This window comes from Magnolia sinica, chromosome 8 (assembly GCF_029962835.1).
Source record: "Magnolia sinica isolate HGM2019 chromosome 8, MsV1, whole genome shotgun sequence".
Classification (NCBI taxonomy): Eukaryota; Viridiplantae; Streptophyta; class Magnoliopsida; order Magnoliales; family Magnoliaceae; genus Magnolia; species Magnolia sinica.
The window spans coordinates 76,369,615-76,395,659 of NC_080580.1; the positions used below are offsets into that span (position 1 = coordinate 76,369,615).

At 40.3% G+C, this 26,045-nt stretch overlaps 1 protein-coding gene and 1 long non-coding RNA gene across 11 annotated transcripts in view; both read left to right on the plus strand.

The window, feature by feature from the left end:
- The first annotated feature begins 2,248 nt into the window (after positions 1 to 2,248).
- The window catches only part of LOC131253454 (pentatricopeptide repeat-containing protein At1g62350), a 36,692-nt gene continuing 12,895 nt past the window's right edge, over positions 2,249 to 26,045 (plus strand). For 6 of the 9 annotated variants that reach the window (XR_009175203.1, XR_009175196.1, XR_009175200.1 and 3 more), the window contains exons 1-2: positions 2,249 to 2,694; positions 20,927 to 21,379. Coding sequence is in view for 1 of the 9 variants with exons in the window: in XM_058254443.1 (XP_058110426.1) it covers positions 2,332 to 2,694; positions 20,927 to 21,319 (756 nt within the window). In the remaining 8 variants the exon portion in view is untranslated. Of the gene's footprint in view, positions 2,695 to 20,926; positions 22,118 to 22,141; positions 22,316 to 26,045 lie in introns of those variants that run through there. The other 3 variants (XR_009175202.1, XR_009175198.1, XM_058254443.1) reach the window with 3 other exon arrangements.
- On the plus strand, positions 6,826 to 10,613 carry LOC131253455 (uncharacterized). Of its 2 annotated transcripts, XR_009175205.1 has the most exons (4): positions 6,826 to 7,562; positions 7,646 to 8,991; positions 9,072 to 9,157; positions 9,244 to 10,613. It is a non-coding gene; the product is annotated as an uncharacterized LOC131253455 (long non-coding RNA). The 2 variants fall into 2 exon arrangements; XR_009175204.1 differs by having other exon boundaries at positions 7,646 to 9,157.

A 26,045-nucleotide genomic window follows, 5' to 3' on the forward strand; every position in this document is an offset into this window, starting at 1 on the left:
TGTGAATATCATATACCCTATATCCGATAGTTAATGGGTGAGTCCAACTCAGTTGGTTCTTAAGAAGTCTGGAATCAGCATCATATCCAATGCCAACAATAAACTCGTGCCAACTAGGATTACTACTGGTTGGAGAATGTGCATTGACTATAGGAAGTTGAATACTGTCATAAGGAAGGATCACTTTTCTTTACCCTTTATCGATCAAATTTTGGAAAGGCTAGCTGGTCACTCTTACTATTGCTTCCTCGAAGTTATTCAGACTATAATCAGATCGGGATAGCCCTTGAAGATCAGGAAAAGACCACATTTACATGTCCTTACGGCACCTTTACATATCGAAGAATGTCATTCGGGCTATGTAATGCCCCCGCCACTTTTTAGCGATGCATATTGAGTATTTTTTCTGATATGGTGGGACAATATTTAGAGGTCTTCATGGATGATTTCTTGATTTTTGGTCCATCCTTTAGCAAATGCTTGAAAAATTTTTAAAATGTGCTGAAGCGATGTGAGGAAAAGAACTTAATACTGAATTGGAAGAAGTGCTACTTTATGGTTCATAAGGGAGTCATTAGACACATCATCTCGTCTAAGGGAATTGAGGTAGATAAGGCTAAAATTGATCTTATCTCTAACTTACCTCCACCCAAGAACATACGAGACATCCTATCCTTCCTAGGACACGCCGTGTTTTACAGGAGATTTATAAAAGACTTTAGTCACTTATCTCATCCTCTATGTAATCTACTTCAAAAGGATGCACCATATGAGTGGACTAAGTAATGCCAGGAAGCTTTTACTAGGCTCAAAGGTATATTAACCACTGCACCTATCATGCATCCAATACACACACACACGATTTGAGTTTTAGATATCGAGTTGGATTTCAGGTCGAGTTGAGTTGAGTTGAGTTATTGGGTGACTTGAACTTGACTCGGTTTGAGTTTAAATTAGATGGACTCTACTCGGTTAGGATTGAGTCGAGTCTAAATGAGTTAGATGAGTCGAGTCGTCCCGTGACCATCCTTAATGGCTGCACGTGGCCAATTAAATTTGGCCATGGGTCACTGCATGTCACGCTTTAATATATGCTGAATTACATATGCTCTTTGGGCACTTTGTGTATGTGCAAACTGTACATTCCTACCATGTGTCATTGGAAAGATAATTGTCTTTGGGATTTCAGTCATACGTACGTTTCTAAGTGTTATGACATTCTTAGTATAATATGTATGTGGCAAAGATGTATCCTGATTATCAGGTTCTCTTTTTTACTTCCTTGAGTGACTTTAAACAATACTAACTGCATGTTGTACTTGTCATATCCAAAGATAAAAGAAGTTAGGTAATAATTACCTGCATATACTAAATTAACTAAAAAAATAGGCAATTTGAAACCTCCCCAACCAAGGCAGCACTCATTCATTTATCACTATGCAGTTCCCCGAGTCTGGCCCTCATCCCTCGGCGGTGAACACCGTAGGTCTCAACAATGTTGGTCATGGTTACGCACCCACGTGGCGTGTGTTAAAAAAAGCGCTTCGCTAAGTTCAGACGCCATGTGCAGCAAAGCCCATGTAGGCAGCATACACGTGCCAGCATAGCACAATATGTCAATCGCACTACTGAATTAATGCATTACCAGAGGAATCAGGTTGATCCGTTGATCAGGTGGACCACAGTTTGCAAAACAAAATAACGTTTCTGAATAACTTAGCTGTAGTTTTCTAACCCATCCACCACCTGTTTTCAGTATTTGGGCTCACATGCAGATTGTATAGATTTTAGTTTTGGAAAAGAACATGGATAACGTCCGACCAATGATCGATGGATTGGATCTCAAATGCATGTGCCATCCTGGCAGACGTGTTGCGTGTTCACGACTTTATACCACACGCGCGTGCGATTAGCAAAGCTTGCGCTACAGAATACTGTGATAGTTCACCACTACTTTAAAAATGTTGGGTTACATCTCTCCTCGCACGAGACACGGATGTATGACAACCCAAACCATTGAAATTGTGGGCCACATTGTGGAGGGGACAAATATATAAAATCACACTCATCAATCAATCCCACCAATTTATATTTATAATTAAAATCAAAATAGCGAGTGGTCCAAATCCTAAAGGAAAAATTAGACGGCGATTGTAACTTCTGTTAATGCTTGCGAGAGATTTGGACGGTCTGGATTGACCGTACAACATGCCATGTCTCCGTTAAAAGAGTCACCATCGTTTTAAAACCAGGAGTCTCTCTTCCATCAATGCCTCCTTGTTCGTGCCTTCAAATTCCCCAAGCTCTCCTCTCCTTCTTCCTCTCTCAGAAATGATACGATTCGCTTCGAATCAGTTAAAAAGCCGAAGAAAGCTCCTTCCAGGAATTGGGCAGAGTCCTTTCAAAACCCTAACCCTAAACCTTGATTCTCTTCTCCAAAGACTCGCTGCTGCAGATGCAGCTTTCTCTTCTTCTTCTGCTGCAGCTTCCAACCCTAGCCTTTCGATATGGCGAAGGAAGAAGGAGATGGGGAAGGAAGGGTTACTGGTCGTCCAGGAGCTGAAACGCTTGCAATCGAACCGAGTCCGACTCGACGGAGTCATACGCACACGCGTCTCCCGCCTTGTCCGGACCGATCTCCTCGCCGTACTCGCTGAGTTCCAGCGCCAGGGCCAGGTCTTCCTCTGCATGAAGGTCTGCTCCTATTCGCTCCGTACGAACAAACCCCCTAACTCTCTCTCTCTCTCGTCTATTTTCAATAATCTCCGCTAAATCGGCCGGGTTGGGCAATTGGGCTTCTGGGCCGGGATTTCTAAAAACTTGAAAAATTGCCACATGCAGCCTGCCACTCGTGTAGGACATCTGATCCATGCAAAAGGTGGGCCCCCCATCATGAAAAATCGCCTGTCTCAAAAAATCCGGGATCCACTCAACCTGTATGTCGAGTCAGACCGTTGGTTGTCCATTGATACGGACTATGGCGTGATGAGGCGGAATGGCCTATTTTTTTGGGGGGATTTTGACCGTACTAGTCTTGTGCTACTGACAAATTCAAAAGGAAGAGGGTATTAAAGTATTCCCTTGTTTGGCGGGTGGTATTAGATGGGATTAGTTGGGATGGTATTAAAAAAATGAAAGTCCCCTGTTACCATGGGATACCATGGGACAAGCATAACTCATGCTTTGCTTGTGTCACGGTAGCATTCACTCTTTGGTTTGTTGGCCATTGAATAGATATACCAACCATCATTTGGAACCATCGAGAATAACATGTGTTATATCCACACTGTTCATCTATTTTGGAACCTTATTTTATGGCATGGGCCCAAAAAATGAGGCAGATCTAGAGCTTACGTGGACCACAGCACAGAAAGCAGTGGGAACAATGATGCCCACCGTTGAAATCTTCTTAGGGTCCATCGTGATGTTTTTTTGCCATCCAATCTATTCATAAGGTCAAAAAGACTTGGATGAAGAGAAAACACAAATATCAGCTTGACCCAAAACTTATGTGGTGCCAAAGAAGTTTTCAATGGTAGGCATTCAATCCCTGTTGTTTTCTATGATGGGGTCCACTTGAGCTTTGGATCTACCTAATTTTTTGGGCACATGCTCTAAAATGATCTCGAAAAATGGGTGGACGGTGTGGATATAGCGCACGCATCATGGTGGGACCTACAAAACTTGCTAACATCAACAAGATTTTTCAAAACAGCAGGCGGGAAGCAAAAAGCTATGGTGCCCTGGGACGCAATTCCATCTAATCTAATTCCAACCTTTCTCCCCATCCATTGGGTGGAATTGGCATGGGACCAAATGCAATTCCATTCCACTAATCCCATCTAATACCATGCGCCAAACGCCCCTCCCTTATAGGTTTTTTAAAACTTTTCGGACAAAATTGCCCCTGCACAGAGCCTTGCACCAAGCAGGGGCTGCGGCTAGTAATGATGATGGGAGAGGTCTTGCACTGGATAGTAATGCTCCTGGCAGTGAGGCCCAATGTAATTCAAGTTTTTTTTTTCCTTATCTCCACCATCCATCCATTGTACCAGCCCATTGTAATATATGACCTCAAAATTGGAGCTTATCTACATATGAAGTGGACCACACCCCAAGAAACAATGAGTTGCATGCTACCGTTGAGAAGTGTCGGGTGGGCCACAAATGTTTTTTTTATGTATTTATATATATAAATATGATATTTGTGTTTTCCCTTCATCCATGTATGATGTATATATGATATTATGAATAGGTTGGATGACATATAAACATCATTGTGGGCCCCACAGAGCTTAATTTGTATGGCTCTTGGTTAGTTGCAAGTCGGTACAACTAAAAAGGTGCATGAGTGAGAAGTTTCGGCAGTTATGTTTCCCAATGCAACTAGTTGCATCCGTTTGATCATGGGGCCCACCAAAAGATAGATCCAATCCACTGATAATGTTTGTGGCCCCGGATTTTCTTGAGAAAGTGTTACCTTCACGTTGTTTCGAGCTTTAGTGGCCCACAATGGGGAAAAAATGCTCGACGCTTGTTAAAACATTACCTACTGTTTTTTTGTGTTCTGGGCCACCTGATCGGAAGATGCTGGTCATTCTCTGACCATTTACTTTCCTCAAAATTTTAGAGAGAATGGATAGAGTGGATTTGACCAAAAGCTAAAGATGGGACCACGGTTCCGAATGACGGTATTGGCCGCCGTATCAGTCCCATGGAAAAGTGATACGATACAGTGTCGTGTATCGGAATCAGGGCCGTGTCAGCCTGCATTGGTCAGAATTTTTTTTCGAAGCAAAAAAATATCAGAAAAATAGGAAAAAAATGAGATATTCATAAATCTATCAATTTTTTTTGTTTAAATTTTATTTATTTATTTTGTGTGTTTTGACCATGTATTCAATGGCATGTTGGATCATTCTTTGATGAGAATGTTGTGTCTATTTGACTTGTTGAGGGTCAACTAAATGGGCCCTAGTTGAACACAAATTAAACATGATTTGGTGAACAATGGCCCATTACATTGGAAATACAGCAAAAAGAAGATGAAAAAAAGAAAAAAGAAAAAAGAAAAAGCAAAGGTTTTCCCTTCTTTTCGATTTTTCCCATAATGGTCCACTTCGCTTTGATTCGTCGAATTCCATTCAAATAATTTGTTTTGATCCCAAAATAAGTCTAGATCTAACCTAAAATGAGTTTTTTAAGATCTTACATGGTTTAAATGTAAAGAAGAAAAGGAGACATGAGTGAATTTTTGAAAAAAATAAAAATAAAATCAAATTTGGGGTTTTATGGGCGATTTGGCCGTATCAGCATCAATATAGGTTGTATCGACCAATATGGGCCGATACGGTCTAACCGATTTCGATATGGCTGATACAGCCTCGTATCACGTATCATATCGAGCTGATATGGATACGATACACCTGTATCAGTCGATATGATATCAATTTCCAAAACTATGGATATGAGACTTCATATCGAAGGGGATTTGTATTGCCAAAAATGACCGTAAGACCCCATTTTGAATCCTGACCTCGACCCCATCTCTCCCTTTCAAAGCTTCTTCTTCGAGACCCACCTCCACCCCCTCCAGCACTGTTTTTCAACGCGATTGTCTCCATAATCGTTGTCTCCATCTCCGCTTGTGAAAAGAGCCTACTTCCGCAATCAAAATCCATAAAGATGGTGGCCTCAGGTATGTGTAGAATATTTCAAATGTTTTTTTTTTCTTTGCTATTGTTGTTATGTGTGAAGGTTGAGAGGGACCGTTGTGGGGAGAAGTGATTTTGGTTGTGAATTTTATGGTTGTTGTTGTGGGTGGATGTTATTTTTGTAATGGTTGTGGGTTGTGAATTTGAAAATGATGTGTTTTAGGACTGATGACAATCCACCATTTCAGAATGGCAACTCTGACCCATTCATAACTGTTGTTTTGGCATAGAGAGTGTAGGGTTTGAGATCAACATCCTGTAAGGGTTGAGGTTATCAGTATGCCTCGTTGATAGCCTTGACCCTTACGGGCAGACTGTCAATCTCGACCCCAATTGGATGACAACCTAGACCCTTATACACTGACTATCAACCTTGACTTCTATTGGATGATAACCTCGACCCCTATTGGATGACAACCTCGACCCTTATATGCTGACTGTCAAGCTCGACCCTTATTGGATGTTAACCTCGACCCTTTAATGAATTGTAGGTTGAAATGAACCGAGAAGGACAACCACCTTGGACTACGAGAGTGCAACAGCTACTCCGAAGTGCTCTCTTTAGTTTTTGAAGGAATACATGTTAGATGATTTTCCCACCACTCCTATTAGAAAAGAGATGTTTAGGAAAACTTGTTTTGGATATTTGTTGAATTTCTCGGTGGATGGGTGGATGGCCCAAGGTCAAATAATCTATTACCTTATGCAGAGGCATATTAGTGACCCAACTTTTGATGTTCATGGCTCTATTATGAACATGGTGTGCCGTAAAGGTTTTTACAAGGCCGTGAAGGCCATTACAGGCGTAAAGGCCATTACGAGGCCGTAAAGGCTGTTACGTAAATGTAACAGTGGCAACCATTATACGTTACCGGGTCGTAATAGGCGTAAAATCGTTATGGAAAAAAAATGACCCGTAATTGCCGTTAACGGCACGTTACATTCCCTATAAAGGCCATAATAGCCCTGTAATGGTCTATTACGGGACATAGATAGGTTTTTCATACTTTTTAATCAACATTACGGGGTAGATACAAGTTTTTCGAGGGTTTTTTCAATAAATAAAAAATAAAAATGAGAGACCGTAATGGCTGTAACAACCGTTATGCCCCGTATCCTAAAGGTAACGGTGGTGGCCATTACGGCCACCGTTACAGTTACGGAACACCCTAATTATAAAATTGCCCGAGTTGGACTTTGCTTTCATTATGGGTTTGAGGTGTGGACTTGTAAGATCAAAGGTGTCTGAAGTGAGTGAAAGAATAGAGGGAAAGAAAAGTAAGGGAATTAGGGAGACTTATTTGAAAGAAGGAATTATAACGAAAGATGATTTGAAAGAATATCATCTCTTGCTCTGCGGGAAAAAAATACGAGGATGCGGTGAAGTTGGGACACTTTTGATTTGCGTCGAGAATCTAATAGTTGCATCTCCTCAGAAGAATGGTTGTGGAGATAAGTATATAGAGATGGTCAATAACTTAGGGTAGTGTGGGTTACCAATATTTGAAAGACAGGCTGATCATGCAATAAAGGTTGGCGAGAATGGTGAATATGCACCTTCATACAACATACGCGGATGCAATACAGCTAACTATTGTCCCCATTCAGTAAGTGTGTCATGTTGGTTGTATCTTGTTTTTTAAATATTCAATACATGTCCTAACTAATGTGTAGTGCATTATTTTGTTTGTTAAACAAATATGGGCTTACGAGCGATTCCCTTAATTATCGGGTGATAAGGGATGGATTGTTAGAAGACCTCAAGTCTGAATTCCTCGAATCCTCAACTGTAGGCCGTACAAAGTAGGCTGGTATATAGCTGTCTCAAAAGTCTTCAAGACCGTGTCGGTAAGGGCGATTCGCTATTATTGTGTGATAATAATGCATTATGGTTTCTTCTTGTAATTGATAGATCACAATTGCTCTTGCAGATAGAGATCGATGTGGAGCTTATACTGACCAAGGAGGAAGAAGAGACAGATGTGATTAAATCTCTCAAAGTTGATGCCTATACGAAGGATAAGACTTTGAGGTTGGAAGTTAGAACAAAGGTTTTGGTGTAAGAGGTTGTGTAGAAACATGTGGCTAAGAAGAAATTGGAGAGGAAAGAAGTGAGAGAGGAGTTGATGAAGAAGGGAATAAAAAGTTGGAAAAGACAGAGGTTACAGATGAAGTGAGAGAGGAAGTGGGAGGGGAAGTGGAGGTGTGAGAGGAAGTGAGGGGGGAAGTAAGAAGGAAATGAAGTGAAACAACTAAACTAAAGGCTGATTTTGTGCCTCACTTGAGGAATTGGCAACGAAAGTCAAAACAAGAAGACTAGATTCGCTTTGAAGAGTTTTGACCATAGAATTGAGACCATCACACTAGATGTGGAAGAATTAAGAGAGGAAATGAAACATTACAGGGAAATGAGAGAAAGGAAGCATGCAAAGGAAGGGAATGTGTCATTATGTGACGAGTGAAGTTCCTAAGGGAGGAGTTTGATGCTAGTAAGGTATATGAAATTGTATTTTGTTTGATGTTTAACAACACATTGTGAAATTGCATATCTAAAACGTGAATCTAATGGAGACAATTAACACATCAACTCGATCCGTGGAGGAGGATGTGGACGAGGCTATTAGCCAGCTTGTAGTTATAGACGAGGCGGGTTGGTAGCCTGCCCGCGACTGTGGATGAGGCTATTGTTCAACCTACAATTATGGATGAGACTGTTGGCCAGTTTGTACATTTGGATGAGGCGAGTTGGCAGACCGTGGATATGGATGAGGCAGGTCGGCAACCTGAGATTGTGGATGAGGCTATTCTTCAGCCTACAATTATGGATGAGGCTACTGGCTAGCCTATACATATAGACGAGGCGGGTCGGTAACCTCTGGATATGGATGAGGAGGGTCGGCAACCTGCGACTGTGGATGGTGCTGTTCTTCAACTTGCAGTTATGGATGAGGCTGCCGGCTAGCCTATAGATATGGATGAGGCAGGTGGGTAGCTCGCGATTGTGGATGAGGTTGGTCAACAGCCTGCGACTAAGTTATGTAGGACTCTAGTCGTGGCTGTTGGGAGGCCCCAACACAATTCATTGCCATCAAAATGGATAACATCCACTGCTCCACGTTCTTCTCTTGTTGATGTCATCAATTCTCTTGAGGGATATGTGGATCCGCATAGATCCTTGACAACCGAAGAATATAATGATTCGACGCTTGCACGCAAAATGGAGTGGCATCCGTGTTTGAGTTTCCCATATGACCTAAATGCATAAGTTGATTTTAAAGTAAGTGAGACTACCCATCTTTCATTTAATTGATCCTCGTCCTATACATATTTACTGTCACTTTTTCCTCAATACATAAGGGGTGGATATCTACTTGGACTACTTGACAGAGCAACTTCCTCATGCTTATCCCCAGGATTGCGCATTTGTGTCAACTTATTTTACGGTAATATGCAATTCCACCTTCTAGGTTATATTTGTCAACAATTTTTACCCATTGATTTTTCTAATAAGAATCTCGTATTGTATTAGTCAATCATGGAGAGTGAGGTGGATATGATTTGTAAATGTGGCACTAGGGATCACAACGATAGACAAAATATCAAGCTCGAGAAAGTTGATAATAACCTTGTGTCTATGGTTCAAACATTCAGTCTACGTAATCCCATATGGAGACATGATTGCATAAGCCCTTATTCGCATGTATACTTATAATAAAAGATATTAATCTTTTGGGGAATGTATGTGTTAATTGTTGTTTTTATTGGATGTTTTTTTGTAGCTTTACGTCCCTCCCAATGCAAGGAACAAAAAAAAAAAAAAAAGACTTAGATGTATCGCAGTTTTAAATACTTATCTGATTCTTTCTCTATGGTCTTTTGTATGATGTGTATGGATGATGTTCATGGATGATTGTGTATAAATGTAGGATGGATAATGTACACAGGTTGGTTTCTTACAGGTTAAGGGAGGAGGGTTTGAATCGATTCTTGATAAGGGTTGAGTTTATCATCCATTAAAGGTCGAGGATGATTTCACATCTAGTAAAGGTCGGGATTGTCATCAACAATGTTTAAATTATCGGTGACAATATCGAATTGATGCCAATAATATCGGTATCGCTGACTCAATGATCCCGAAAACCCATTTATTCGAATCGCTGCCAGATATTGCCGATAATGTCGCCGAAAATATCGGTTTGTCGATATTTTTGAACTATCGCCGATATTTCACTGTTCCCACCAACCACGGGTGGGAACTGTAGCCAACAACCCACCTTTGTCGATAAAAGGGAGATGTTTTCGGCGATAAAATCGTCGAAATTAAAAACAAAAAACATAAGAAATACCCATTTTTCGCCCGGATATGGTTGAAGACACGAATTTCAAGAGCTTCACGGCTGTTGAATGCAGATCGGCAACTTTTCGGTAAGATTCAACCCCAAAAAAAATCGGTTTTTCTGTCGAAAAATCGTCTGGCAGCTTCTCCAGAAAAGAATCGGCTTGCGGGCTATGAAAATCTCGAGATCTTGTTGGAAAATAGATGTTTTTTTTAAAAAAAAATAAAAATAAAAATGGGATGAGGGAGAGGGATTTTCGGGTTGAAAATCCAGAGATTTTGGTGGGAAGGAGAGGTTTTCGGGGTTTATACAGAAATTGGGGATCGAATTTCATTTTAAACGGGGGTTTGGCTTTGAAGGTGCAAGTCGGTGCTCCGTGGGCCCCACCATGATGCATCTATTGTATCCATGCTGTCCATTCATTTTTAAATATCATTTTCGAGCTTGATCCAAAAAATTAGCTAGATCTAAAACTCAGGTGGACCACACCACAAGAAAACAATAGTCATTAAATGTCCACCATTTAAAACCTCCTCGGGCCCACTGTAATGTTTATTTGATATCCAAGCTGTTGATTAGGTCTTACATACCTAGGTGACGGGAAAAAAGAAATATCAGCTTGATCCAAGACTTTCGTAGCCCGCAAGTAGTTTTTAATGGTAGACCGTATACGTTCAATCAACATTGTGTGGTCCACTTGAGATTTTGATGCATCTCATTTTTGGACTATTATCATAAAATGATTTAGAAAAATGGACCAATGGAATGGATTAAACAGATGCATCATGGTGGGACCATAGAGCATGGACCAATGGCGAGGCTTTTTATCATAAAATGATTTAGAAAAATTAGATTGCGTACTAAGTTACTCAGTACGTTTTCATGGTGGTGAGTCAACTCATTTGGGCCCACCGTTAATGTATGTGATTTATCCACTCCTTCTATCCATTTTTTCTGCTAATTTTAGTGGTTGATCCCAGAATTTAAGTAAATCCAAAGCTCAAATGGACCATACCACGGAAAACAGTGTGGAATAATGATTTCCACCGTTGAAACCTTCTTAAGGCCCACAATTATGTTTATTTGTCATCCAACCTGTTCAGAAGGTCGAACGGACCTCGATGAAGCGAAAACACGAATATTAGTTTGATGAAAAGCTTCTGTGGCCTCCACAAATTTTTTAATTGTAGAGGTTCAGCCAGACTGTTTCCTATGGTGTGGTCCACTTGAGTTTTTTATATTCTTCCGTTTTGTGGTAAAGCCATAAAATTATGTGTTAAAATGGATGAACGGAGTGGATGAAATAAATAAATAATGGTGGATCCCACAGTGTTTACTCAGTATGCTAAGGGTACTGAATAACTCAGTACGCAATCTGCTTCCTACCGGAACCGGATTGGCTGGTGTACCTCACACCAGCTATATATCTGGTGTATTGATGTCAGCAAGTTCTGTGGGGTCTGATCATGAGGTATGTGTTATATCCAAACAGTCCATCCATTTGGCGTGCTTGTCTTAAGGCTTGAGACGAAAAATAAGATAGATCTAACTATCAAGGCCACTGAAAAAAAAAGCAGTGGGAGATTAAACGTCTACCATTGAAACCCTTTTTGGGGTCACAGAAGTTTTGGATCAATATGAAATTTGTTTTTCCTCTTCATTCTGGCCTTTGTGACCTTATGGACAGATTGGAAGGAAAATAAACGTTATGGCGGGCCCTACGAATTATTTAACTGTGAAAATCATTATCTCCGCTACTATTTGTGGTGTGGTCTAGATGATCTTTGGATATGATTCATTTTTTGGATAATGCTCTAAAATGTTCTATAAAAATAGATGAACGGTATAGATATAATAAATACATCATTGTAGGCCCATGTAACTTTGATCTACTTTGAATTGTTCGTACAAGAGGAGTGTCAGTGCTCGTCTTTGCACGATACGTACCTACAGCAGCTATATAGCTGGTGTGTGGTACACCAGCTAATCCGCTTCTGCTTTGCGCACCTTCGTACACAGAACTTTTACTGAACCGTTGAAACTGTGGGACCACAAAAGTCAGGTCATGTCCTAAAACCAGATTGATTGGAAGATTCTTGTAATGAGTTTTGAAGCGTGTATGAAGTGGGTGGTTTGATTCCCGTAATGAGTTCTGTAGCCCATCTAAAGTGGGGCCCATGATTTGGGCGGTTTGATTGAATTACATGCACCTAGTGCCCGTGTATGAACTGTCTCACTCGTTAGAGTATCAAATTGGGAAATGCTCAATGCTCTCGGGTCATATAATTTACAGTGATGCACTAGAATTTTTGGATAAACGAGCAGATAGATCTAAACCGTCCATTTGACTAGAATCTAGAGAAAGTTTCACATCCACACATGCAAAAATCAAACCAACTAAGTGATCTAGTTGTCATTTCTCTTACAACCGTCTATTTACCAAGATGATTAGGATTGCCTTGATTTCAAAGAAAACCATGATCGGCCCCAACAAATAGATGGCTCAAAATTATAATTGGTTGAACAATCCTAACCTCTGAATCTTGGACATTTGTTGGTTGATATCAGACTGTCGATGATGACTGTAGATAAATGTCCACCTATCTGATGGTTGCATAATCTAATAATTGTAATTTTTTGGTCAATGGTATACATAAACTTAGACATATAATTTGAGCAATTTAGTTCAAATGAATTAAGTTACATGAAATTTTGATTTGATTTAACATCCTAGCCCTTCAACTGATTTGGGCTTATTACACCGAATATCAGTCGACATTTTTTTTTTTTTTTTGTCAATTATTGCAAATTTGTATGTTATTAGGGAGCAAAATGTCGTCTACATTGGGAAAAGGAAGAGCAAGGAACATTGAGAGGAAGCATGGACGGCCAGTGAAGGGGAATAAATATGGAGTCATATGCAACTATTGTGGCCAAGCGATACGAAGTGGGCGAGTGTCTAGGCTAAGGGAACATTTGGTAGGGGGATACAAGAATGTGAAAGACTGTCCAAGTGTAACAAGGCCAGTGAGAGAGGAGATGAGAAGAGTGTTGACTGAAGCGAAGTCACAAAAGCTGCAACAGAAGGATTTGGCGAGGAATCTGCGGGAGGAGTTACGAGGCACTGGACGGGGCTTAGGTGCTATCGACGAGTAAGATCATGACAACGATGAGGGGATCGCATATCCCGATGATTGTGTTACGGCTCAAGAAATGAGGGATTTTAGACAAGTGATTCGTGAGTCTCGGGCTTCAGAGTGGGAGGGGGAGCCAAAAAAAAAAAAACGGTTTGAAGAGAGTAGGCCATCGTTTGGGACATCTCGACACGAGGCTGGTGGGAGCAGTAGACGATTTAAGGGAGGCAGTGGGCATGGCCTACAATGTACGCAAAGCGCTCGTGTCCCAGATGCACCCATTGCAGGCGTTAATCAAAAGAGATTAAAAAATATGTAGAGCAAGGGGCTCAGGGAGAAAGTGGGGGGTGCTATATCTAGGTGGTTCATCTCGAGCCATGTACTAGCAAATGCAGTAGTCGGTCCTCACTTCAAAAATATGGTTGAGGAGCTGCAGCATGTTGGGCCTGACGTGAAGCCTCCCATGCCACAGGAGATTCTTAGCGTCTACCTCGATCGGGAGCACGAGAGATGCAGGCTTGGGTACGTGGACTCAAGCCGAACTTGAAGCAGTATGGGGTGACAATCATGTGTAATGGGTGGATGTGACCCACGAAATTGTCCATTATCAATTTCATGGTGTACTGTAGAGGGCAGCCTGTTTTCCTCAAATTCATTGATGCATCAAACAAAATAAAAGATCACGAATACATATATGATCTCCTGAAAGGAGTGATTAGAGATGTTGGGTCCCAGAATGTTGTCCAAGTTGTGATGGACAATGGCAGTGCGTTTGTTAAGGCGGGGAAGAAATTGATAAGGAAGTACAATCCATATTGGACCCCGCGTGCAGCACACTGCATTGATTTAATGCTCGAGGAGATGGGCCAGAGGGATTCTGTCAAGAGGACCATCCAGGATGTGAGGAGAGTGACATTTTATATACAAACACTCATAGTTGTTGGCTGCAATGCGTGAGTGTTGTGGAGGGGACATCGTTAGACTAAGCGCGACACGGTTCGCCACGAACTTCATTGCACTCAACAGCTTATACAGGCACTGCGTGGGTCTCAGAAATTTATTCAGATCTGAGAAATACTTCGAGTGGAATCAAAGGAATACTGAGGGTGCAAAAAACGTTTCGAAGATAGTGCTTTCTGATTCCTTCTGGGATAAAGTTCACAACGTCGTTTCATTTCTGCATCTGATCTACAAGGTCCTACGAGCTGTAGATAATGAGATGTGGCCTTCGATGGGGTCAATGTATGAGCTTATGAGAATTATGAGAGAGGTGATAATGACTGCAATCCCCAGTTTGTATCAGTGGGTGATCAATATCATCGATCATTAATGGACCAGGACTCTCGAGCATCTACTCCACAAAGCTGGTAAGTTTGTTACATTTACCTATCTTTTTTTTATCACTTGCACTTGCACTTTAAGCATCACTTCTGTTTGCATGTTAATACAACCGAGTAACTAATATTTGGGTTTCAACATACTACCTGAATCCCAAATTTCATTATAAACGTCGGCTCCATAAGAATAATAATTTGACGATGGCCGTCCATAAGGTGTTCGAACGATTGTTCCCAGCATCGACAACGCAAGCAGATTTTGGTAACCAGGTAATGCAATAAATTTTCTTCCTTATGGCCTCTACAAATATGGATGATTAAAAATAATGACCTGTGAATTCGTGTTTACAGTTGTTGCGGTTTAGGGATACTAGGGGTACGTTCTCATCCGCACTAGCAAAAACATCGACTAAAACAATGATGCCGTGTGAGTATGGTAACATAATTAGGTAATTGCATTTTTCATTAAACTTTAAACTAAAACAAGCTCCTCATGGATATCAAGGAATGCCAAATCGGTTACGTATAGGCCGATACGGCCGATACGTAACGGTAACGGTACGCACCGTTGTATCCTCATCACCGTGTGAGAGGAATTGAAGCATATAGTCATTCATACACACCAGCAAGAGAAATAGGCTAGCATATAAGAAGTTGCAAAAGCTCGTTTACTGCCACTACAATATGAAGTTAAGAGAGAGACAGTTGCTGGTAGATCGAGACATAGAGGAAGATGTGGACCTGTTAAACCTGTTGTCTATAGGTACCTGACACAAATAGGTGATGATAATGAGGACCTGCTTTATGAGTGGGTTAAATTAGCTGATTTAGATGATGCAGAGGGAGGCCCTGCTCCACAGGTAGCTGAGAGAACGTCTCTGGGTATCGATGTCAATCAAGTAGTAAGTCAACAGAAGGCGGATACAGACTTCTTTGATCCTTTGGTGAGGAATTCGGTACGTTCCAATGAGGGTTAGGAAGCATCTTCATAGCCCCCTCCCCATTATCAAGTCGTAGTGAGTGATGATGATGATGAGACTCAACCCCCACTTGATACTGGTCCTGGGGAAGACGACAATGGTGATGAGGGAGGGAGGGGACGGAGGTACCGACACTAGTATAGGTGGTACTAATGAGGGTGGGGTTGGCAGTGGTGGGGGGTACACGATGGCTCAGAGTCAACGATCTGTTGGCCAGTTCACTGAGGAGCAGAGCTTTAACTATGCCACTCAGGACGAGGACCATGGATCTCGTCTATCATCTAGGGTGAGAGCATTAGAGCCCACATATATGTTCGAGCGACATTCGCAGAAGAAAGCCGAACGCGCCAACTGATGCTCTCATACGCAGCTTGTCATCTATGGACATAAGTTTAGATAAGGGGAGTTCCACCTCTGTCCCACCTTATGCTCATGAGGGATACCACGGGTATGGACATTCAGTCACGCTCATCTACCCATGGCCCATGGCAACCGGAAGATAGTTTTTTGAGTCATGAACCTTTGACAGGAGGATATTTGGGGTAACCATATGACTGGCAGCAATACTATCAAGGAGTCGAGGTTGGACTTGATCTGTTCTCTCGACACCCTGCTCAGCAAATGCCGTCGATGTATGTCACGCAATACCCACGTCTAGGCGTACTGGTACAGTTTGGAGAGGATGATTATCAAAGGTACATAAGAGAGTTCCTCAATTAGTAGGAGCAGAAGATGACTTGAGAATAGTACTGCCAACATGTTGGGCAATAGTACTGCTCTCAACTGCCACGGGATCCAGATAATGATTACGAGCCACCTCGTCACTCTATGTGGGGATGAAATATGGCCGAAAATGTGTATTTTTTTTTAATTCATTTACTTTTGCATGTCTTAATTCTTGTAAGCTTGCATTTGTATTATATAAACTCATTTTAGTTACTATTTGAGTGATTTCTTACGACAACGCATGGCTTTTGGCCTCCATTAAATGGAAACTTATTATTTAATGCATTTTTATTTTTATTTGCAATTTTTTCATTCCTGAATATGTAAATTTGTGTATTTAGGTATGTCCAGAAGTTTCACTGAAAAATTCCACCATTTTCTCCATGTTTCCCCTTATTCCCTGCATTTCCGATTATCGGCGATAACTATATTATATCTTTATCTCCGGCCAGCGAAACTTGTAGTGATATCGACAACTCGAACACTGGTCATCAATAAGGGTCAAGATTGTCATCCAGTAAGGGTTGAGGTTGACAGTAGATGACAATCTTGACCCTTGCAGTATTGCAATTTATATTGGATGACAATCCCAATCCTTAGTGGATGACAATCCCAACCCTTATTGGATTACAACCCCAACCCTTACTAGCTGACAATCCAGACCCTTATTGGATGACAATCTTGCCCCTTGCAGTACTACAGTTTATATTGGATGACAATATCAACCCTTACTGGATGACAATCCCTACCCTTTGCAGTATTGTGGTCTATATTGGATGACAATCGCAACCCCTACTGGCTAATAATTAGGACCCTTACTAGATAACAATCGTGACCCTTGCAGTATTGCAATTTATATTGGGTGACAATCCCGACCCTTGTGACAATCCGGATCCTTATTGGTTGACAATTAGCCACTTAATTAATCAATTTTAGAAAACAATTTAAATTTGTACTTTTTCCCACAATGCCTAGCCTCTCGTTTCCTACAGTTGTTTCCACTTATGCAGACTTTCAAGAATACTCATGAAGATGAAATTCACCCCCGCCCCCGTTTCTGTTGTTGGAAACTATGTTATAATGTTAGTTGTAGATGAGTTAGAGCCATACACCTCCACACATCATAGCACTTGGGTCCGAGATCAAATCCATCCACTAGTTGATCCAAACATGTTTTCCCTAAGGCGGTGTTTGATTTTTCAAATCCTTGGTAAATACCCGTAAATGGGTCATTATATGTTTGCAAAGAGATGGAATTCTTCCACCTTGAAAATCGGTCTAAAAAGGGTTTACTTAAAATAGTGGCCCCACTGTGATGTATGTGACACATACATGGATAAAGGGAAAATACAAATATCAGATTGATCCAAAACTTCTGGGCTCCCCAAGAAGTTTCCAATGATAGGCATTCAATTCCCACTACTTCATGTGGTGTGGTTGACTTGAGCTTTGGATCTTTCTCATTTTTTGGCTCATGCCTTAAAATGAGCTGGCAAAAGGGATGAACGGTGTGGATAAGTCACATATGTCATGGTGGGCCCCACAGTTTTTACCTTCAGGTTTAGCGATGGATAAATTCAAACAACGCCTGTCACCATGACATTGGGAATGGTGCAGGAATTACCATTAAAATAATGATGACTTATTTACTGTGATTTTTAGGGGAAATTAAAAAAATCAAACAACCCCTAAAGTTAATTTGGTCGACTCAGAAGGTGGACCTTAATATTGGAAATAGGTGGATGGGTTAGAAAACTTATGCCAAGTGTTTTAGAGCCGTACATTTGTTTTGCAAACTGTGGGTCACCTGACCAGTGGATCAGCCTAATTCTTGGGCTAGGGCATGAATATAGTGGTGCCTTTCTAATGGATGGATTGGATCTCGGACCTATGTGCCATGGTGGCAAACTGTGGTGTTTACATGAATTGTATTGCACACGCGCATGAGCTTAGCAAATCTCATCTCTCAAGAAGCTGAACGGATGCTACTTTTCAATAACCCCTGCCTGCAGCGTTGTGGGGCCCACTGCGATGACTGCAATATGCACTCCATCCATTTGTTTCATCATATCATGCTGGGGTATGACTCCAAAAATGAGGTAGATCCGAGACTTAAGTGGACCACAAGACACAAAACAGTGGGAAGTCAACGCTCAACACTCACCATTGAAATCTTCGTGGGAAGATTGTTTGTTGTATATATTTTACCAAACATGCAATTTTTCACATAAGCAATTCTCAAGAAACAATTCTAGACAATTGTTTCTTGAGAATATGTTCTGCGGCGAAATAGGCCCATAGCCTTTTGTTTTATATAAAAATTGGTAAACTTGAGAATTCGGGGCCCGTGTGGTATTTGTATGATATTTATCTGTCCTATATATGCACTCCACCATCTTGATTAGAAGAATGAAAAATCTGCCAATTGAATCATCAGATGTGCTGCATGTGATTTGGATGTTTTTGGATGGCGTTCAATTTTTATTTTTATTTTTTTAATGGTGTGACCCACATTAAGATTGGATCATCCAAATTCTTGGTTAGTCTGATCATCGTGGTGGGGTGCATCTGTTGGATCGGTTGGATGTTATACACATACCACATGGGCCCCACAATCCTTAACTTGACCACATTTTTAAAGAAAAAATTATAGAGGGCATTTGGTTCTTTCTTCCCTTAAAAAGCTCCACATGGGGATTTCAACTAGTTGAGGCATTATTTTGTAATATCATATTTGCTGAGGAATTCGGTCTAAAGATACTTTGGAGCGGAGCACATTTAAAAACTTTGAAACATTCAATTTATCAAAAAAAAAAAAAACTGATAAAGTTTATTTTGAAAGGCCAAAAATAATAATAATTTATTTATTTATCTTTTCTCCTCAAATTATTGTGATAAAAAAGTCCATTGCATGAGCAACTTTAATGTTTTTGTAAGATAACCAATATAAATAGTGTTACTTATTATCACAAAAGATGCACATCATGACTCAAGAATTAAGACATAGTAGTGTAAAAGAATTTATTTATTTATTTATTATTTTATTTTGTTTTATTATTATTATTTTTTTAAGACATTAGTAAGGTCGGGATTCATAATTTCTACCCCTTCAAAAAAAAAAAAAGGAAAAAAAATCCTTCTACAAGCACAATTTTGCTAAAGAAAGTGGTGGACGGATATGGAATGTCTCATTTCTATATTCCTACGCAACATTTCTCAAAAAACAAGTGCAAACACCTTAAGGAGCTTCCTAGTATCTTTGGTTGGAATCTCAGATATATATAAGTCAAATCATACCAAAAAAAACCATAATAAAAAATGATACTGATATAAATAATGATTTATTGAACTTGAAAAAGAAAGAGGTGTTCTTTCTTTTCTCATTTGCTACTTGAGGTATTCCAAGTTTTTTTTTCTCCCCTCTCAAAGACGGGATTTAGAAAATCATATATTATGGTTATGATGTGCTATTAGTACGTGTGGATATATCAGTAGATTGTATCTTGCTTTAATGTGTTCTGGTTTGGGCTCATGATATTGTTACAAAATTGGTGAAACAAGCTGCCATCGAGCTGCCTGGTTGTCATGCGAAAATACTAAATGGCATTGTGTTCAACATGCGTTATGTGTGCATGGGTGAGTGCTGTTGGTGTGCTCGGCATGGTTTAAATTATCATGTATCCTATCCATATGGACTACAGTGAGCACTAAATAACTAATGCACGATATAATGTGTAGCTGTATCGCTGATACAACTGATTTATCAGTCATATCAGTGTGAAATTTTTTAAATGCAAAACAACTTATAGGATACAATATTTTGTTACATTAAACGTAAAAAAATTATATTGTCTTCTTGTATATATTTGTTTTTCCAATTAAAAACCCTTCTAATTGATAAGTTACACTAATATTTTGTTTAAGTAAATAGCAAAATATGTATTCTTTTACTTTTCTCTTGTGATTTTTCTTTGATAACAATACGTATCGTATTATTGTATTGGTGAGGACCATTGCAAAAAAACCATGGTTCTTGGATTACGGAGTCATTTTTTGACAAATAAGTGCCTGATTTGGACCGGTTTCCCTTTCAAAAAATACATGTCTTTAATAGTCATGTTGTGTGCATCCTTGGAAATACACGCTCCAAGTACTTAAAATCTCACCCACATGAGCTACATTTATCTCAAACCAGAGTTTTACTAATCTTTTTTCCTTTCCTCTCTCTCTCTCTCTCTCTCTCTCTCTCTCTCTATATATATATATATATATATATATATTCCATTTATTTTTGTCTTATACATTGCACGGGCCTACACCTTCACACATCTGCAAGGCCCAAGCCATTCATCATTTGCGGCCCATTGAGTTTGTCTCCCTGCCTGAAAGTAGGTGTGTTTGCTCATCAGGGGGCGCCACATGTAGGAAGAAATGGACTGTTTAAAAATGGGAAACATTCCATAGTCATTGTACACGTGTAGCCCACCTGATGGGTGGACAGACCTATTTTTGGATCAGGGAACACGCACAGCGGAACCCAAATGGCATGGATCTCAGACTAGTGCCAGATATATCTGTGGTGATGTCCATGTACGATTACCACTACTCTCGGATCATACTATTAAAAATAAAATAAAGAGTGAACAAGCTTGAGTAATCCTTTTACATGCTTAAGACTGCTTGTTTCCTTTTCTGCAGATATATGATTTGGTGCGGAAAGAAATATGGTATCGTCCAGACATGTTCTTTTACAGAGACATGCTTTTAATGCTTGCAAGGAACAAAAAGGTGGATGAGTCAATGCGGGTCTGGGAGGATCTTAAGAGAGAGGAAGTCCTATTTGATCAGCATACCTTTGGCGACATTGTCAGGTCCTTCCTAGACGGTGGCTTACCCTCCCAAGCAATGGAGTTTTATGATGAAATGAAGCAGTCTCCTGACCCTCCATTGTGTTTGCCTTATCGGGTAATCTTGAAAGGCCTCATACCTTATCCTGAATTGAGGGAGAAGGTGAAAGAGGATTTCTTGGAACTCTTCCCTGATATGAGTGTGTATGATCCACCCGAAGACCTGTTCAACAATCAGCAATGAGGGCTGGTGTTGAGATCATTAAGAAGGGTGCTGATTTTATCTCTGCTTCCAATCTGCCTGGTAAATCTCTTGCCCATATGTTCTGCTCAAAAGCATTATCATTCTATGAATGCTGCTACCCACGTGAATACATGGACATTGGTGTGAGATTCATGCCATCATTCGGCAGGCTCAGCTGTGTACATGTCCTAGCTGAAGAATCAGGCCAATCTGCAGGGGAGGCTGCTCTTGTACCAAACAAATGGACAGGAAAAATGATTTAAGCCACCAGCACACATTCGATGTACTGGCGCAGCCCACCTGATGAGGGGTTCAATCTGAATTTTAGGCCACAGAGTATACACAGTGGCAGCAGCCGGATGAAGGGTCTGGATCTTGCACCTGTGCCCTATGCTGGCACCTGCTAGTGGATAGTAACTACTCAGCCTTGGCAGCCTTCCCATTGCTGTTATTCTGAATCTAAATCAACCTCACCTGCATATTATAAACAGCTCATGCCCCAATTGAGCCGTGATATCATGGGAGAATTCAACTTTGGAATTTCCCAGATGATTCAAAGTCCCATGCACTCAGGGAAGGTAATGGGATCCTTACTTTCGTAGCAAACTACAGGGTTAATGGCTAGAATATTGGGGATTTTGGAGATGTCATGGCTCACTTATTGTTCCTTGTTAACAAGAGAAGAAAAGTCAGTTTCTTATCTCATGATACAGCCATTTTCCATCGCTTTTATCTGTCTTTTGTTGTAATACATTTTATCCCAATTTTGCATTGGCGGGATCCATTCTCTAGCTGAAATGATCAATTACTCCCCATTTGTAGATGTGGCAAATGTGTACAAGGTCTAAACTGATCATGTAGGCCCGCCCTTGGATGGGCTATATTTTATCAGGTGGGTTCTATCTTGAATGGTTCATAATCCGTTTTCAAATGGGTAACTGATGATTTTTCTAAAAAAATAAGGAAAAAATGGAGAAAAACTTTGATACTCTGGCAGAGTATGGTGGATGATAGACATGCACTAAGAAATTATTTAGAATTGCATATGTAGAGAATGAATAATCCAAGTTATGATTTCCGGTTTAGATGTATCATTAACCAAAAATTATGTTATATATATATATATATATATATATATATATATATATATATATATATATATATATATATATATATATATATATATATATTTGACAATTGAATTGGTGGACATTTAAAAATGAAAAATATCCAATATCATTTTTCTACAACATTTAGCCCCATAAATGAGATAGAAATAGTAAGGTTATAAATGTTGACTACAATCTCACAACATAGAATCACAATGTTAATGTGACAGTGTCTTTACCATTGTCATGTGCAATTGCGTATGCTATCTTTTATTTTATTTTTCTGGAAGGATTTCATATGCCATCACAGCACATGTGATCTAGGATAGTATGCGATGGCATACTCATATGCGATTGCATATTGTTTTGTTAAATTTTATGTGAATATAATGTAAATAATTAAATATATAACTTAATTTATAGATGATCTAATAGTTTCAAACACTGAAATAGGTAAAAGAACCTAATCCAATTACTTGTAGTAATTAGGCATACATTTTTCCTAATTTTTTAGATTTTTTCAAAATTTCCTTTTTTTTTTTTTCCAAAGAAAAAAGAAAAAAGAAAAATGCCAGGGCAATATGTGATTGCATATGCAAACAGCATACACTGGTCGCATACAATGGCATATGCAATTTGACAACATTGGTTTGTACTGCTTTTTGTGAAATGCCAACCGTCTTGTTCCTTGATCTTCATACAACATGTGGGCTTCTTACTAAGTAAGATGAGCTTATCATTCTTGATTTCCTCTTCTAAACTAATCTAGCATATGTTTCTCTATAATAACAAAACAGATTAACATGTGATATAAAAATATGGATATTACTTATCTGAAACGATAAGTATAAAAGTCAAGTTAGTTGTCCGGCCTCCATGACGAAGAGACTACAAATCTAATCTTTTCCAGGTAATCGTGTTTTATTCTCTTCCAATCTAATATTTATTTATGCTCCATAGATGATGCAGGACATGAAGTTAACTATGATATGCAAGATCTCAGGCCTTAGATCAAACTAATTCAGAAACATTCACATAAAATTTCCACATCCTACACAAAAGTTCAAACATTCAAGCAAGGGGAATCTGTGTGGGTCTAGGCCTACACATGTTAGGGTTGGATTAATAGAAATTATAAGCCAAACGATACTCGAAGGGAGGTAAAACTCATCCACACATGCACAATAATCAGTGCTTAAATTCAAGAGATTCACCAGTTTCAATTCAGAGAACCCTAAGATTAGAAAAGGGGCAAACAAATTGAAAATAATACAATCTAGGGTTAGAGTTATGGAAAATAGGTATGAGAGAGATAAAATAGGCGGAAATTCTGAACCTGACGATAGTCCACGCGCGCGGACAGTGGGCCAGGCTTGACGCACGTGCGTAGGGGCCTGGCCACACGTGCGAGGAGGCCCCGAATGCGGAAAACGCCTCCTTGGCTCTAGTCGGCTAGGGGAGGGCTTCAAAACCCCTGAGTATCGTGTTGATCGGATGCGCGGTTTGTGCGTGGTGCTCCGCCGAAGTTTCAGCCCTCCTGCAGGACCAGATTCTGGAAATTGGCTGTAGGGAAATCGCTATAGGAAAAAGAACTGCTGCAAAAGCTGACGGATTCAAAGCGAGGATTGTTGTAGAAGGTGAGAAGAAAGGGTGATAGGAGATAGGGGCGGATCGAGATAGATGTGGCTTCGCACCATGGTAGTTAGTCCTTCGATGATGGGAGTGTTTCGCATTTAATTGGATTTCCACAACTCAAGGACTTAGAGGAGTAGAAAAACGCATGAATTTTTATTAATCTTTAATAAGAAAAAGAACTACAAGGGGTGCCTATTTATAAGAAAACCCTATACTCCAAAACTCGCGCCATGTGCGCAACCTATTACTTGGCGATAAAGTAATCAAAAATAATAATTGATTAAAATAATCTAAACTGTCCATGATATTCTAAATAACAACAACAAGCAAAACCTAAAATATGAGATTAATTGGACTAGTGGGCCACGATCATGAGAACTCATGATGGGCTTTACTTGACTATCGGGCCCACTTCAATGAACCAAAACTTAGTCCTCTAACTAGGATGCCCTCCTTGCGTACGTGCGTAGGGAGCGGCGTGCGTGTGCATGTGCGTGTGCTCGTGATGTCCCCATCAATTCTCCCCGACTGCGAAGATTTGGTCACTAGCTAAACAAAACTCTTGAACTGCTCTAGGATGTCAAGATCGAGTATCTGAAGTTCCTCCTCAGTGAGCCACGTGCTGTCTGACGCTGAGCATGACTTCCATTTAACTGGGTACTTCTGAAATCCGCTGTCCGACGTTGATACTATCTAATAGTCCAGAATATTCTCTATTTCCTCTCTGGGTGTGGGAAGGTTAGATATGGGAGGTAGAGGCTGGGAAGAAAGGTCAGAAGAAGGCCATGGATCAAGGGACAAATGTGGGGAATCAGGATGGGTGGACGAACGGCTGGACAGTATCAACGGTCCCCTGAAAAGTAACTAGATCCTCCACATTGAATGTGGAATTAATTCCCATGGAAGGTGGAAGATCTACCTCATATGCATTGAGGTCGTTTCGTTTTATAATTTTAAAGGCTCCAGCGCTACGCGTGTGTAATTTACGAACACCCCCCTAAGAATATCGCTCGGGCCTACTGCGGACCATCACTGAGTCCCCAATATTAAATTCCTTGAAATGTTTATGCTAGTCTGCAGAAAATTTATAATGTTCATTACTAGTAATGATTTATCGCCTAATTTCTTGATGCAATGAATGAATGTGATGCGCAAAGGACTCTGTAGACTTTGATGGCTTATGGGATAGTGACATAGGGACAAGATCAATAGGCTTCCTAGGTTTATAACCAGTAACAACTTCAAAAGGACTTAGACCTGTGGACCTATTGACAGAACTATTGAATGCAAACTCGGCTATAGGTAGTACGGTGTCCCATGTCCTGGTGTGCTCCCCTACTAAACATTTGAGCAAACTCATTAGGCTCCTATTAACCACCTCAGTCTGGCCATTGGTTTGAGTGTGATAGGCAGATGAAAATTGGAACCTAGTATTCATCATGTGCCATAGTGTTTTCCAAAAGTGACTTATGAATCTCACGTCACAGTCAGACACTATGGTTTTTGGTAACCCATGCAGTTTGACGACCTCACTAAAGAACAGCTTGGCAACATGAGGTGCATCTGAGGTCTTAAAACAAGGAATTAAGTGGGGCCATTTTAGAAAAACGGTCCACGACAACAAATATGGAATCGTGTTTCCGAATAGTCTTGGGGAGTCCAAGCACGAAATCCATACTGATGTCCTGCCAAGGGATGAATGAAGCTGGCAAAGGTGTGTATAATCCTGTATTTTGTTTCTTTTGCTTTGCCAGTTGACAAGTACGACACTGTCTTATAATTTTGGACACGTCTCACTCGAGGCTTGGCCAATGAAACTTATCCTCCATTAGGGCAATGGTCTTGTCTCGACCGAAATGACCCATGACCCCTCCTGAATGTAACTCCCAGACAAGAAAATCGCGGAGGGAGGTGCGTGATATGCACAAGCGGTCACTCCTAAACAAATACCTGTCTAAAATCAAGTACTCACTGCTAGCTCC